General features: G+C 29.9%; 1 protein-coding gene across 1 annotated transcript; it reads left to right on the top strand.

The window, feature by feature from the left end:
• The first annotated feature begins 262 nt into the window (after nucleotides 1-262).
• On the top strand, nucleotides 263-14,650 carry LOC133321975 (TNF receptor-associated factor 4). Its single transcript, XM_061531044.1, has 3 exons — nucleotides 263-538; nucleotides 12,782-12,886; nucleotides 13,559-14,650. The coding sequence occupies exons 1-3, from the start codon at nucleotides 275-277 to the stop codon at nucleotides 14,648-14,650; spliced, it is 1,461 nt and encodes a 486-aa protein (XP_061387028.1). The 5' UTR covers nucleotides 263-274.
• The last annotated feature ends 1,919 nt before the right edge of the window (nucleotides 14,651-16,569 follow it).

Below are 16,569 nucleotides of genomic sequence, written 5' to 3'. Positions count from 1 at the left end.
ACGAAAACAAAAAAAAACATGAAAATTTGTGAAATGCTAATAAGTGGAAATTGTTGTATGCAAATATTTTTAAAAGGAAAATCAATTTGAAAAAATATAAAAAAATCAGAAAGAAAAAAAAAACAAAAATTGTGTTGAAAACTTAAAAAATTTGACAAACAAACAAAAAATATTTACAAATTTCAAAGTATTGGATTATTTCATTTGCAATTGCCCGCAACAAACTTGGATTATTTTTATAACTGCTATAAATTTTTAAACCCAAAAACCAAACATGGTGCGCAGTCTGGCCCAGTGGACGAAAACGTTAAGTTTTCCTTCACGTCTATCACCGAATCGCAATTCCAAAGATTGTTCCACATTGAACACAACGACGACGACAACGACTAGTCCGGTGCCACCACCCACACCACCAAGGAATAAAAATTCAAATTGTGCTACCTCTCGTTCCACATCATCGACAGTATCATCGGCCTCGGGCACTTCGACATCATCGCATAATAACAATAATATGCCAATTACCGAATTGGAACAGATTGTAAGTTTCGCACTTTTTAAAATTAATATTGAAAAGTAAATAATAAATTAGGGAATGATTGGATTTGAGGGAATTTTGGAGAATATTGAAGATGTTTGTAGGGAAAATTGGGTTACAGATATTTTAGGAAATTCTGAATTCTTGACAGTCCGGATTTAGAATTTCACTGTTATGAAATGATGTAATTCGTTTTGACAAAAAATTTTGAAAATTAGTAACAATTTACCACTATGTCAATTTTTAAAATGTAGCAATTTCAATTTTCTTAAAGTAAAAGAAAAAATATTCAAAACTATTCAAAAAATCCCAAAATTTTAGAATTTTTTAATATTAAAAATATTTCAATCTACAGTTATTTTTAATATTAAAAATAACAAATTTTTTTAATAAAACATACAAATTTTTTTAACAAAAAAACTAAATTTTTTTATAAAAAAATCTAAATTTTTCAAACAAGAAAAATCTATATTTTTTAATATAAAATCTATTTTTTTTTTTTAATAAAAACTCTAAATTTTTTAATAAAATATCTAATTTTTTTAATAAAATATCTAATTTTTTAAATAAAATATCTATTTTTTATAATAAATTGTAAAACATTTTAAAATCTTTAACAAAAAGATTTTTTTTGTTTTATATAATGAAAAAAATCTAAATTTAAAAAAAAATATCTAATTTTTTTTAAAAAAAAAATCTAATTTTTTTAAAAAAAATATCTATTTTTTTTAAAAAAAATATCTATTTTTTTAAAAAAAATATCTATTTTTTAAAAAAAAAAAATATCTATTTTTTTAAAAAAAATATCTAATTGAAAAAAATATCTAATTTTTTAATAAAAAATCTAAATTTTTGTAATAAAAAATCAAAATTTTTTAATCAAAAACTGCAAAAAGTCTTAAAATCTTTTTAACTAAAAAAATATTTTTAAAAAATGTTAATTAAAAAAATCAGAATTTTTACATAATAAAAAGTCGACCAGATATTTTAATATTAAAAATATTCAAAAAAATCTAAAAATTGTTTAATTACAAAAATATTCAAAAAAAAATGATTAAAAAAAAGTGAAATGAAAATTATGTTTTGGAATATAGGGAAATATTGTGATTGATATAAGTGACAGAATTAATTTTCAATTTAAAATTTTAAACATATTTTTTCTGAGTGAAGGTTTAAAAAAATGTTAAAAATATATTTTTTAATTTGTTTAAAATTAAGAAATCGAAAATTTGGATCTTGATATTTTATCTATCGATAGAGAGATATCTCCAAATTTCTTCTAATCACCAGTTTTTTCTTCGAGTGTATCAGTAGCCAGCTTTCTTTAATTTAATAAAACAAATAATAATTTTAAATTTAATTAGGCTCATTATCTATGTGTGTTTGTACTACTTTTGCCGGTTTTAACATGCAATGCCCTCCCTCTTCCTCTCACCCACCACACACAACACATTCTCCACATGTCTAATTAACATATATGGACAATGGCTGGAGTCACAAAAATTTCTACTTCTTCAACCATGCATTGTGCATTGACTCTATGTTTTTTTTTAATTTGTTTATAATGATAAAAGCAAGAAAATAATGTCTAATTAAAAATAATATAAAAAAATCTTTTATTGTTACGCTTCATAATCACAATAACAATTGATGGCGAAAATCCACAGCCAAGAGTAGTTGTAGGAGGAGTTGGAACGAGCCGCCAACTTTTACTTTAATTGAAAATTAACTCAAGCGAAACTAAGTATTATATTTTATTTGTTATTTTTATTTGTGTTTAACTACTGATATGTGATGTGCACTCATCGCACTCGACATGCTAAAATATTTCACATTTATTTTTATGTGGATTTTTTTCTCCAAACTTTCCATAATCAGGAAATTGCAATGCTTGGTTAACTCCAGGGTGCCCGAGCGACAGCTGTGTAAATAGTTGTTTTTTATTTAGTTTTTATTTTGGGAAATTTAGGCCATCATCGAGCGAACCTCTAACTAGCTGGAGGTCATTATGATAAGAGAAATTATATCACATTGTGAGGAAAAAACGTAGTTACAAAATCGTAACAGTAAATATTATGAAGAGAATTGGTGTGTGGGTTGTTATCAATTTAAATATGACGAAGTGTTAGATTTGTAAATACATATTTCTCAATAGCCAATCGATAATTCTTCATCCATCATTGATTATTCTGTTTTAGTAAATAATGGAATATTTTGATTTTTTGAATATTGTTATATGAAGAAAAAAATATTAAAAAAAAAAAAATTAAGCAAAATGTTTATAGATGAAAATGTTACTGATATGAAAATTAAAATTTTTATAATTAAATTTACCAAAAAAATATAAATTTTTTCAATTAGTTAATTTTTTTTCTAAAAAAAAAATAATAAAAAAGATTTCCTCAATTTTTCTCCATGTACAAATTTAAAATTTTGGTATAAAAATTGCATTTATTTTGTTTTTTTTTTAATACAATTTTTATAGATGAAATTACAATTTTGAAAAAATTGTATATATATTTATTTTATTATTTTTTTCAATTTTTTTTTTTTTATTAATTATTATTTTTTTACTAATTATTATTTTTTTTATTTGGTATTTCATATTTTTATATTTATTATTTTTTATTTAATATTTTTTATATTTATTTAATTATATTGCTATATATCCATAATTGCCACTACAAAATCTCTTACACACCTTTAAATCATATTACAATGAGGTTCTCTTTTGTTACTCAGCTCTACCATCATCTCTTCATCAATAACTCCTCACATCAGTGATATATAAAAAAAGAGAGACATAGTAGGAGAGATAATCCCAATTTGCAACGGGAAATTAATATCATCTCTGTTTATGCTGGGAGAGAGAGATAACCCTTTAAGGTTGATTGTTCACAATTTGTTGGTTTTGTAGTTGTGAAGGAAATAACCGTTTAATAATCGCATACTCTTTCTCTCTCTCTCTTATGCAAAAAAAAACATAACTGTTATACTCCAATGAAAGAAAAATATGGCAATTGAAAGTATCCCTTATTTAAGGCAATTTAATGACCCTGTAGGAAATAATATGTATGAGGTTTCTAGTAATTAATCATATTTAAATAATATGGAAATTTGTGTTAGAAAAAATCTACAATAATAAAAAAATTGACGTCATTCAATTTAATAATTATTAAAAGCAAACTAATCTCCATTTGAATTGCTTGCAATTAAGAATTTAATTTCATATTTCTTTTAAATGTATTTATTATTATATTTTATCCAATTTGCACAATTTTCCCATTTATGTTTTATTGCCATTAGAATTTTCCAACCTTTGTACTTTGTAATCAGCATTATTTCTGTATAGAAACAAATTGAAAAAAAAATGGAAAAAACCGGACACACTTTAGCCGGATTAGCATATTATCTAAACATTTAGATCTCTCAAATTGTTATGACCTTCAGTGGACAATTACAAACCATAGGGGCTTAATTATAAGCATTTATAGCAAGGTAATGAAAAAAAATGGAAATATGAAAATTATTGCAAAAAAATGTGTTTGCATGAGTGACTACAGACAATACCGGATTTTTTTATTTCAACTTCTTTTTTTGTGACACATGGAGGACACATGTGTCTCAGCTCAGATCGCTTTGACTTCTTTTCCTAACACACGACGGACACTGTGGGAAAAAAATAATATGTTGAGGATCCAAATAGAGTGCAACAAACCAGACAAGGCTCTCAACACTTATTTCCGTTCCAATGTGTGGCATATTGTATGTGTGCTTCATCATGTGGATAAACAGGATGTGCAGTAAAATGAGAAAAAATCATCTTCAAAAAAAATATGTGAACACATAAACATGTTTTTCATCTCTTTGAGAGTTTATTCCGTGTGCGTTTGTGTGACACCATGAGGGTGTAATATGCCACCAAAAGGATGCATCGTAATATGTTCAACATGTGTTGCAAGTTAATTGAAGTGAAGAAGATTTCTAAAAATAATGTCATGGGAATCTAAAGAATTTCAAATCTCTATTAATAAAAAAATCATGGGAATCTCAGGAGGGAAAAAATGTTTAGGCTCTTCTTTCCATCCTCCCCCCCTTCTTGAAACCAAAGACAGGTGCCAGTAGTAGTGCTGGTGTTTTGGATCACGACATGACCATAGCAAAGTGATTGTTGTTCTTCTCAAAATGCCATAGGTAATAGGCGGTTGGGGTTTTTCCTACTTGTTGTTGTTGGTTTTTAAATATTATGCAATTTTTTCTGCAATGTTTCTTGTTTATGTTGTTAGAGTTTTTTCTCAGATTTTTCTCATTTCGAAGTTTCGATTTTTTTTTTCGTTGTGAGTGCAACATAGTTTGTCATAGAAATCAGGTTTTTGCAACCAGCTTTTGCAGACATTTAAAAAAAAAAAACATTCTTTAATACCAGCCATTACCAAACGATGATGGTCGACGGATTGGCAACTAGCTAAGTTAAAAAAATGCTGGCATTAGGCTCAAATAAAATGCAAAAATAATTTGAAAATTTTAACGGTAGAAAGCTGCCCTGACTTAGTGATGAGATTCCAATTTAAGAATTTGGGATAAAATATTTCGGAGCAAAACATTGTCAAAATTTGAAAAAAATTAAAATTGAGAAATTAAAATTTTAACGGTAGAAAGCTACCCTGATTTAGTGTCGAGGTTCCAATTTAAGAATCTATGATAAATTATTAGAAATTCGATTTGATAGATATTTCCACCCAGTGGGAAAAGGTCAAAGTCAGTATTAAAAAATGCTTTGGGATATGTTATTGCCAAGGAATTACCCAGGGATAATCAATGTTTGAATTTTTTACGGAAAAATGGGATATTTCTTCCATCATATTCTGAGAACTTGGAAAAAAGTCTTGGTTAGTTGAAGGTCTTCTTATATAGGATATTGAGTACTCAAAAAAGGAGGTCTTATTTCTATAGAAGATCTGAAAAAATGGAAAAAAATATTCTCATACTAAATACAGTTATAGTTATAAATATTCAAGACCCTCCATCCCTTCCCTTGCCCCTCCCTCATCCTCCTTTGAACATTTTATAGTTTTTTACAAATAAATTTTCCAAGAAATCATTGACCGTAAAGTAGAAAAAAAAACAGAAAATCAATTATCGGATATCCATTTCACAAAACATATTTATTGGGAAAATGTTTTAAGTAGCAAGGTACATAGATAGATAGAATTTCGGAGGAGGAGGAGAAGGGTGGGAGGAACAAAACTACATGTGTCTTTGGAAAAAATGTTAACAGTAAACAGAAAAAAATTAAAGAAGCCGTGAGGTAAAGGAAAACATAGTGCTGACTTGCACTTGCTGCTGAAGGAATGAACGGTGGCGGCGACGACGACGACACGTTCAATGGGAAATTTTTGTGTGTGTACGTCGTCGTGTACGTGGTGGTCTGGTACCGCTAGGTAGTTAAATGCTTGGATGGATGGTTGGCTAGATGTCTGGCTAATGCATCCAAATGAATTATATAAGACCTAAAGAACAACAACAAGAACAACACCGATAAACAGCACAAGGATGATGAGTGTCAATGTGTGGATGATCTTCATCAGATCATCGTCATTATTATGTTAGCTCTTCTTGTCGTACACACATAATGAGGACAACAATTGTTGTTGTTGCTGTGGCACATTGTTAAACCCGCAGCAGCAGCAATGGTGTTGATTTGTAATTTGTTGTTTGTTTGATTTTCCCAGTTTTTTTCAGTTATAAATTCTTTTGAAAAAAATTCCAACAAACAGACATAGAAAGAAGAACACACACCACAATAACATTTGTTTGTCATCGCCAGCCATCATCATCATCACCATGATCGCCGATCGTCATTATGTATGCATATGGTGTGTTTACACTATACAACAATTTTATTTATCTTTTGTTGTTTTAAAATGTTCATTCCAAAACAATGATATCAAACAGAACATAGAGAAAAATAGAAAAAATTCAATGGATGACTGAATTACAAGTTTTTTTTCAAATCCAACAATTTCTATGACTGGTGTTTTTTTTTCTATCTAATTTGTCTAACAATTTTTTTGTTCATTTCCGTCTCTCATTAAACAAAGGCCCAGAGAGAACACAATAATAATCGTTTGTTTTGCTGTTGTATTGAGGAGTTGGAATATAAAACTCTAAATGAAAATAGGCTTTAGGGGTCATTAAACACGTTAAGTGACACCATCCAGATTATGCTTTTGAATTTTCGACATTTTTACTGGAAAATTTAAAGATCAATAATATTTTGATTGAGTTCTCTTCAAAACCCATATTCTTTATTTCAAAGCTTACCATTATTTACCCACATAAATATCACAATAATGACCTGTCTCTTGAACTCTTCCTAGTACTATTCTTCTCTCACTCTCTCTCTCTCTCTCTCTCTCTCTCAATCTGCAATAATGAAAAAAAAACTTAAAACAATTTAAATGAAGTTTTAACATTCTTTAAAATAACCCGAATAATTTAAACTTCAAAGATAAAACCAAGCTTTTATCACTTATCTTCCAGAACCAAAAAAATAAAATAATAAAAAAGAAAAGCAAGAAAAGAAATGATCATGACAATGTCTGCTGCAGCAGCAGTTGCCCGCATTTTTTGGCATTTCAATTCGTTGTTAAGTTGTTTTTACTTGTATTGTTGTTGTTATTGTTATTGCTGTTGTTCATGTTGCAGCACGAATGTAAAACACTAACTGTGAATGCATATTTCGTTTGCTGTTGTTGTTATTGTCTTCAATACAAATTGCAGCTGTCGGCCAACGTCGTCGTTGGTAAGGCCATTTACCACTCACACACAGACGACAGACTGCACTCTCCCTAATAAAGAACACGATGACGAAAATTCACCTGTTTATTTTCTCAGAGAATAAAGGTAGAGGTAACTAACTAACAACAACAACAACAGTGATCACAAAGTACTGTAACAATTGTTGGGTTCTGTGTTACAACAGCAACAACTACGTACTAGTCGTACACACTAATAATGATCAAGTTAACAAAACACGACAGAAGACAACAAGACAGCCGAGCGAAGGAACGAAACATTCATGGCATACAAAATGCAATGAGAATTTATTTTGTCTTCTTTCATTGTTGTTAGTGGATAGATGATTGTTTTGTTTAGAAAAGAAGAAGAATAAATGATGTTATGGACAAAAACAGTAAATAGAGACATGATTATCTTTGCCTGGCCGATATTTTCTAAATGGTTTTGGCCTAGGTAGCAGGCAGAGCATTATTTTTTGTTCTATACCTGGGAACTAAAAGAATTTTCTTTTGCAGCAATGTCGGGCTGTCAATCATGTTTCGGCACACAAAAAGAAGACGGCAATTTGCAATGGCCCCTACTTGTTGTTGTTGCTATTTTTGTTGCTTGCTATTGAAATGATTTCCTTTTGCCACAGCTGTTTTAAATCTTCTTTTGTTTGGTTTTGAATCAATAATGATTATTTAATTTTGTTGCAGAAAAAATTTAAACGTTGTTGTTGTTGGTTTTCAAAAAAATTATTTTTTTGTATTCTTTTTTTTGTGAGGCGTTCCGTAGAAATCACCTTTAATAATTAAAGAGATCAGCTGTTTTTTTTCTTTCGTGAAATAAAAACTTGTTTTTTGCTTTGTTGTTGTTCTTGTGGTGTGTTGTGTGTGTGTGCATGGGGAATATGACAGCTGAGAGAGTAGACTTTAGTCTTGCACGATGAAACAAACATGTTTTTGAATGAATGTTAAGGGGACCAAAGCCAAGCTTAACAAAGTCACAACAAGTAATGCTAATTCGGCGGTTTTTGGCAGACAGAAAAATAATTTAATGGGATAAATAAAGAAAATTAAATTCATTCAAGCGCAAAATTAATTTTTTGGTAGGTCGCTAGTTATATTTAGGGATTTGAATTTTATTTTATTGCTATTTATTTAAGAATTTCTTGGAAAAGCACCATTAGGGAAAGGGTAAAGCCAATATAGCGTTTTTAGAGAGCACATTTAAATAAAATGAAAATGTATTTAATACTGATAAATGATCGGATGTGGGAAACCCCATTGTAGAGATATTGGCGCTTTTTCTGTATCAAACAAATTGGAATAGGCTATATTTAAAACAAATTTAGAGGTTTAATACTTATTTTTTGGTCTATCGAAAATTATTTTGCATTTACAAATATTCTTAATTTATTTTATTTAAAAAAAATTGAAATTTATATAATGCGAGTGTTTCCGACAAGAAGCGTTATTTTGGCGTTTAAAGGAAAAATAAAGATTTTTTAAATAAAATATCGGATATTGAAAAATTAGAGCGTTAATATTTATATTTTGGGTCATGACAAATTTCGAAAAATTGTTTTAATATAAAATAAAAAAATGTTAAATAAAAAAATTAAAATAAAAAAAAATTAAAAATATTTTTTTATGGATTTTTTATATTATTAAAAAATCGCCTAATTAGCCTCACTAAATTTTGTAACCTGTTTATGTTTTATGATGAAATATCAGCTGTTTCATTTCATATATATTTTTCCATTTTGGGATGAACACGCCACGCCGGATGTTGTGAATACACAACATGAATAATCATGTTTTTTTTTTTTTGTGATATTAAAATGTATCACCAGAAAAAACTAACCAGTTCTCCTTAAGCTTACAGAACAAACAATAAAAACACACATTTAGAGATTCTGGCAGGTATCAAAGAAATAAAATGTAACCCAAAGAAGAAGATACAAGATAAAAAAGATCACACTACTGGAAAACACAGAAAGATATAAAATTTCATTCATGATTAACGTGGGAATAACCAGATGCTAATTTGTTTGGTCAGGCCAAACCGAATAGCATTTAATTTGTAATTCACTAAAATATGTTAATAATTACAGCCATTAAATTTAGAATACAACATAATTTTCATTGGGCAATAATAATTGTTAAAGTATACAATAAATAAATAAAAAAATTAAATAATGGTTATAGGGTTACTGGTGAATTTCCACATTATTATCAATAAATGGGAAATTTAACACCTCCAAAAAACAACCTCACTTCTTGGTAATGAAAGAAGAGGCATTGTTGTGTGTTGTTACCCCAACCCTCCCAAATTGAAAAAAAAAACTTGAGACCACGTGCATTAATTTTAAATGGAAGCTTGTGTTGTCAGTAGTAACCTCCATTTGTATGGAGAATAGTGTCGAGCAAAGATATCAGCCACGAGTTATAACCGCAGCCGCAGTAATCCTCCCGAAAAAAAACTTGCTATCTGGCACAGGCACTTATCACATTTTTTTCTTTTGTTTGTTTGGAAGAAGACCCATGCCAAGCTTTGTAAGAAAACTACAAACACACAATTTTTTAAATAAACAATTTTATTTTTGTTAATTTCGAATAAACAAACAAAAATAACAAACACACCGGGAGAGACGAGTAGGTCATAATATTCCATCCAGGGGGAAGAATTCATTTTCAATGTATTTCATTTATTTTTTTTTTCAAGAATATAACGGATCGGAATATTTTTGAAGAAAAAAAGAAGCAGCAGTTTTCATAATAATAACAACAACAACAAACAAGATATTGTTGTGTCTAATAAGCCAGACAGTCAGCCAGCCAGGCAACTAGCTAGACAAAGTCAAATGCTATTGCCCGCCGCCAAATAAGACCCATGCCAAGTTTTTGAGGAGCTAAACAATTTTTTTGTTTTGTGTGTGTGTGTTTTTTTTTTTTTTGGCCACTTGGGATTTGTTAATAAGCAAATCATTAGAGACATAATTTTGTTATTGTTGTTGGATTATCAGGAAATCTTGACGAGTGTTTTAAGTGTTTTGGAATATTTTTGTTAACAATTTGCAAATATATTTTATTTTTCTGTGGGAGGATTTAATGGTTTGTCAATTAATACAAGTTTATCAAACAATTTGTTCTTAATTGAGATAACAATTTAGAATGGAAAGTATAGAAGCCAGGCCGAATTTGTTATACCCTTCACTATAAGGTGAACGGGCATCAAAATACCTAAAACTGATAGGGACATTTATATGGGGGCTTTTAATTGATAACTACAGTTTAACTCGGGTTGTAACATTGGTACTGCGCTTTTAACATACGGAAAAGACGCATTTACAAATTTTTAGTATAAGAAAGACCATCTGAGAAACAAATGTAAGACGGCCTTGGTTGTATTAATGGTGGTCCTCTTCATATATTGAAAGCCCAGTTAGGGGAAAAACTGCTGACCATTTATTACCATTAACTTAAACCGAAACCCATTGTGAAAAATCAAAGATTGATCGAAATTGGTGGGCATTTTATGGTAAATAAATTTGAAATTAAAAAAAAATATTGGAAAATTTTATAAAGTATTTAAAAACTGTTGACATTTTTGTTTTACAAAAAATTATCTTAAATTTTTCATAATTCAAGTCCGAAAAGAAAATTAATTAAACTAAAAACTAATTAGATAACAAAAATATTAAGGGACCATATTTATAACAAAACGTTAACCATTTAAAAAACCGGAACCGATTAAAAAAATTGTCAAGCTTTATAAAAAAATTACATAAAAACGGCATAAAAATGTTAATTGACAAAAAATGTGACCTTTCAGTTGGGTAGCCCTAGGGTTGACAATAAAATTGTTCATTTACATTAATTACTTGGCAAAAAATATTAAAACTGAAATAAAAGGAGTTCAAGACAGCAACAACAACATTGCAAGACATGTTTTGAAAAAACTTGGTCTACCCCTTTCGTACAAACATTTCCATGTTTCTTATCTTTGTTATAATTATATTCCTAGAAGCCCAAGAGGAGAGGGGAAGTGAGTGACAAATTGCATAGGGGGATAGGGTAGTGTAATTGAAAATCATAAAATACTTGACATTAATCAAACCGGATGTTGACAAGCCAGCCAGCAAGTCAACCAGCCATCAGTTCGTTAATTCATTAATGCTGAAAAGTTCTTTGGGGTTTTTTTATGCAGAAATTAAAAGGGGGACGACTCTTTTCTTTTTTTTTACAAAAAAGATAAATAAATAAATATGGAAAAAAGAACAATAAAAATTGAAGCAAGTTTAAACAAAATATTTCAAAACAGAGAGAAGCAGAGGGAATGGATGGGGGACATTTTTATGAATTCATTTTTTTTTAAACAATTCAACGGGGCGGGGGCAACATTGTTATGATCGTTTTAATAAAAAGTTTGTTTTTCGGGAATGTTATTATTCCCTCTCTTTTTTCTCTTTAAGCATTGACATTTTTGATATATAAATATTTCAAGACAGAGAGAAGTAGGGGTCAGGGGAACATTTTTATGCTTAAATTTTATAAAAAATTTAAAAGGGAGGAGGGAACATTTTTATGACCACTTTATTAAAAAGTTCGTTTTTCTTCGGGAATGTTGTTGCTCCCTCCTTTCTCTCTCTCTCTATAAGCACTTTTTTGATTATTGATTCTATTTCCGTTTTGAAGTCGTCGTCGGTGTTGTTGTTGTTGTTATTATTATTATTTTGCTGTCATGCTTCATGTATGTTTGATTTTGTAATGGAAGAGCAGACGACCAAAGGTACCGTTGTTGTTGATTGTTTTCCCTGGCGCCCAACGCACACAACATACAGAAATCGATGGAAAACCTGTAGAGAGAGTAGAAAATAAATGTGAATGAAAACAAAAATAAATTTGAGAAATATTATTTTTTGTTTAGTAAATACTTACAGACCTTAGAGTTTAGAACGGTGTTCGAAAAAAGTTTGGCGGAGAGTTTGTTTTTAATTTTGAACAAAATTTGAAACGATAAACAAATTTTCTGGGTATTCTTCTTCTTGTTAAGGCAGGCAAAAATCATTAACTTGTTGTTTTTGAGTCAAAGGGTAAACACAACATCAAATTGTTTTTCTTATTTTGTGTAAAGGGTAAAATACGATGTTTTGTTTATTTGCAAAGGGTAACAATGCTTATTTTCCGACCTACTTTAATTTGGTTATTAACAAGACCTTTTCCATACTTTTTCAATTTGTATAAAACTCCTTGCCTTTTAGTTAACATCAATCATTAAATCACTCCATTTCCTTAAGACAACATCATCATCTTCATCATCGACTTAGAATCTGAAAATGAATTCATTATTCCATTTAATAACAAAAAACTTTCGTAAATTTAAGGTTTATTTTTTCAAAAATTAAATTCTCACTATAAATTATTCTAATCATTTTGTTTTTTATTATTCTTCTTACAGATTTACCCCGGTCCTGATCCAAAACAAGCCATAATGGGTTCTTTGGTCTTTTGCATACATCACAAACAGGGCTGCACTTGGTCGGATGAATTACGTAAACTAAAGGTAAGTTGAAAAAAAAAATAAAAAAAACATAAATTAAAACATTAAGTTAAAATGTCTAAGAGGTCATACTACCTGTTCTGGTGTCTGGCTGGCCGCTACTTCCTCCATTTTAATAACTGTTACTAATGTTGGTTAGCTTTTTTTATTATTATCACCATTTTATTTTTGTTCTTTTGTCATTTTTTTAATGTCCATAAAAAGCCACAACTTCCTTAAGCGGTATTCCAAGAATCAAATAGAATTTTAAGTAAAAATATTTGAAGTTTTGAAAGTCTTCTTCTTTCTTGGGGAAGTTCTAAAGAAGCAATTAAAGTTGAATTACCATCACATGGAATAAAAACAAACAAGTGAAAAAACGCGCTCAAGAAAAATTAAAATATCGAAAATTGGGAGGTACCCTTATATGGGGGCTACCCGAAAAATGGACCTATATTTATAATTTTTATTGGAGACATTTGGTACCCAAAAATAACACAATGTACCAAGTTCAGCGAATTCGCCTGAAAAGTGTGCTCAAAAAAATTTTAATTAAAATTATTTTTTTTTAATATTCCAACGATCGGCATTGACATTTTTGTAATGAAAATTTTCTAATTGCTTTAATTCATTATTAATTTTATTTCTATTGAAAAAATCCAACTAATAATCTCCTTCTTTATGTTTCCTTTCCAGGCCCATTTAAATGTGTGCAAACACGATGCCACCCAATGCCCCAATAAATGTGGAGCCCAGATACCACGCATTATGATGACCGATCATTTACAATACACCTGTACAATGCGTCGCACCAAATGTGAATTTTGCCAAAGTGAATTTTCCGGAGCCGGTTTGGAAGAACATGCCGGCACCTGTGGCCAAGAACCCATCTATTGTGAGGCGAAATGTGGCCAACGGGTATTGCGCGGACGCATGACTCTACACAAATCCAAAGATTGTACAAAACGTTTGAGACGTTGTTTACATTGTAATAGAGAATTTTCTGCCGACACTTTGGCGCTGCATGCCAATCAATGTCCCCGGGCACCAACTGTGTGTCCCCAGAGGTGTGATGTTGGCCCCATTGCTCGAGCTGATTTGGAAGCCCATTTGCGAGATGAATGTAAGGCCTTGGCTATTGCATGTTCGTTTAAGGAGGCCGGTTGCCGTTTCAAGGGTCCCCGCCATTTGTTGGAGGCCCATTTGGAGGCAAATGCTGCTGCCCACCTCTCGTTAATGGTGGCCCTCTCTGCCCGCCAGGGACAACAAATACAAATGCTTAAATCAGCCGTTTCAAAATTGTCCATCAACTTCACCGGTACCCTATTGTGGAAAATCACTGATTGGTCTTCCAAAATGGCTGAGGCCAAGGGTAAAGATGGTTTGGAACTTGTCTCACCACCATTCTATACATCTCAATATGGTTACAAGTTGCAAGCCTCAATGTTCTTAAATGGTAATGGCCCCGGGGAAAATACTCATGTCTCGGTGTACATTAAGGTGTTGCCTGGTGAATATGATGCTCTACTCAAATGGCCCTTCTCCCATTCCATCACTTTCACGCTTTTCGAACAGGGTGCCCAATCGGGTCAGGGTGGTGTTGCTGAGTCTTTTGTACCCGATCCAACATGGGAGAATTTCCAAAGGCCCTCAAATGAACCGGATCAATTGGGTTTCGGTTTCCCACGATTTATTTCACATGATCTGCTCTATAAGAGGCCATTCATCAAAGATGATACGGTATTTTTGAGAGTCAAAGTGGATCCAAGTAAAATTGTGGCCGTTTAAAATAAGATTATTTTTATATTTCTTATATTAATTATTCATATATAAATACTGTGTATTTAAATTAGCATTTAGAGAAAACAAAACAAAATGTAAATATTAACAACAACAAAAACATTATTTGTAAGCCATTGTTATTAAGCAAAACACCAAAAATCACAGAACAAAAAAAAAAACAAAACAAAGCAAAAAAGATTGAAAAGCTTCGCCAAAGTAATCCTTGGAGGTTACTTCATTTAGGCGATAGCTCAAAGAAGATATCTTAGACACACACATTTTAGTCAACTCGAATAGTTATTTTAATTATAAGTCAAAAAACAAAACAACAACAACAGAAAAACCACAACAACTCTACATTTTTAAGTTTTTTTTCTTTATAAAAAAACCGACAAAGAATTGCAAAGTTGAAGAAAATGAGAGTTTTAATTAAAAAAAAAACAATCAAAAAATATATGTGCTGGAATTAAACCAAAGGAGTAAACAAAAACAACACAAAACACCACAAATTAACATATTTTTTGTTAACAATTTTGAAAAAGTTAACAAATTTCACAACAACAACAAAATCATCAGTAACATCATTGTTTTTTCTATAAAAAATAAAGTTTGTGTCTTAAGTCTTTCTTTTTTTCTTCTTTTCTCTTTTAGGAGGAGAGAAAGAAATGGTCTCTCAAAAGAAATAAAGTTTATGTCTTAAGTCTTTGATTTTTTTCTTCTCTTCCCTTTAAGTTGGAGAGAAAAAAATGGTCTTTCAAAAGAAATAAAGTTTGTGTCTTAAGTCTTTCGCTTTTTTTCTTCTTTTCTCTTTGAGGAGAAGAGAAAAAATGCTCTCTCAAAAGATAAAAAGTATTACACAAAATTGATTGAATGATTGATAGATGTCACAAACAAAAACACAACAACTCTCACTCACACATACACATACACATACACCTGTAGTATACACATTTAATGACAACTCTGGTAGTTTGTATTTTTTTACTGTTTAATTTTTATTTTTTTTAAGAAAAAACGAAAAACAAGAACTAAAAAGAAAGAAGAAAATAGCATTCATAAACCATTTATCATTTCACAAATAGTCAATCATGGTTATAATGGTATTTGTAAGGATTATTTATTCTAATAATGTAATTTTTATTCTAATTCTAATAATCCAAAAATGTTACATTATAACCTTGATTTGACTGTATTTCAAAATCAAATATCATTATTATTTAATTTAATTTTTATTTTTTTAATTTTTTGATCATCAACGAATGTAAATTTGTTTTTTTATTTTTTCTTTCTATAAAAGGAAAATAGTCATAGCTATGTAACGCACATGTATTTGTATTATTATTATATACTTACATATACTTTTTATACTATAACAAAATATATTATGTATCTTTATCATCGAACGAAACGCCTAATTATAAGAGCAAAACACAATACCAACCAACACACTTATTAACATTACAATATGTTGTAACGTCTTTGACGTAACTTGGAAAAATGAATGAAGACTTTTTGTATAAAAAAAAACATATAACCATGAGTTTTATTTAAAAAAATGTTTTGGGGGGTAAAAATTGGTTGGCTTAAAATTTACAAAAACAAATGAAAAAGCATCAAGTTCGGACGGGCCGAACTTTGGATACCCACCGAACTTTGGATACCATATAGGTATACTGAAAGATACATGAAATGAAAATATAGTGAAAATACCAAAAAGTGAACCTATACCAATAATTCTACAAACCGGTTTATGTAAATCATTGTGTACACCAAATACAAATATCAGCAATTTTGTAATAAAAACTCTAAAGCGTGAGCTGATTCTAATAACGCAGGGTAGAATATACAATCCTCAAACTAGCGAATATTTTGGGTTATAATTATATGAGGGCTATGCATATTTTATGACCGGCATATGCCAATTT

The sequence above is a fragment of the Musca vetustissima genome, unplaced genomic scaffold, assembly GCF_032173495.1.
Source record: "Musca vetustissima isolate MV318-11 ecotype Yass unplaced genomic scaffold, APGP_CSIRO_Mvet_v1 utg75428, whole genome shotgun sequence".
Taxonomy (NCBI): domain Eukaryota; kingdom Metazoa; phylum Arthropoda; class Insecta; order Diptera; family Muscidae; genus Musca; species Musca vetustissima.
This window is presented reverse-complemented; position numbering and strand designations above follow the sequence as displayed.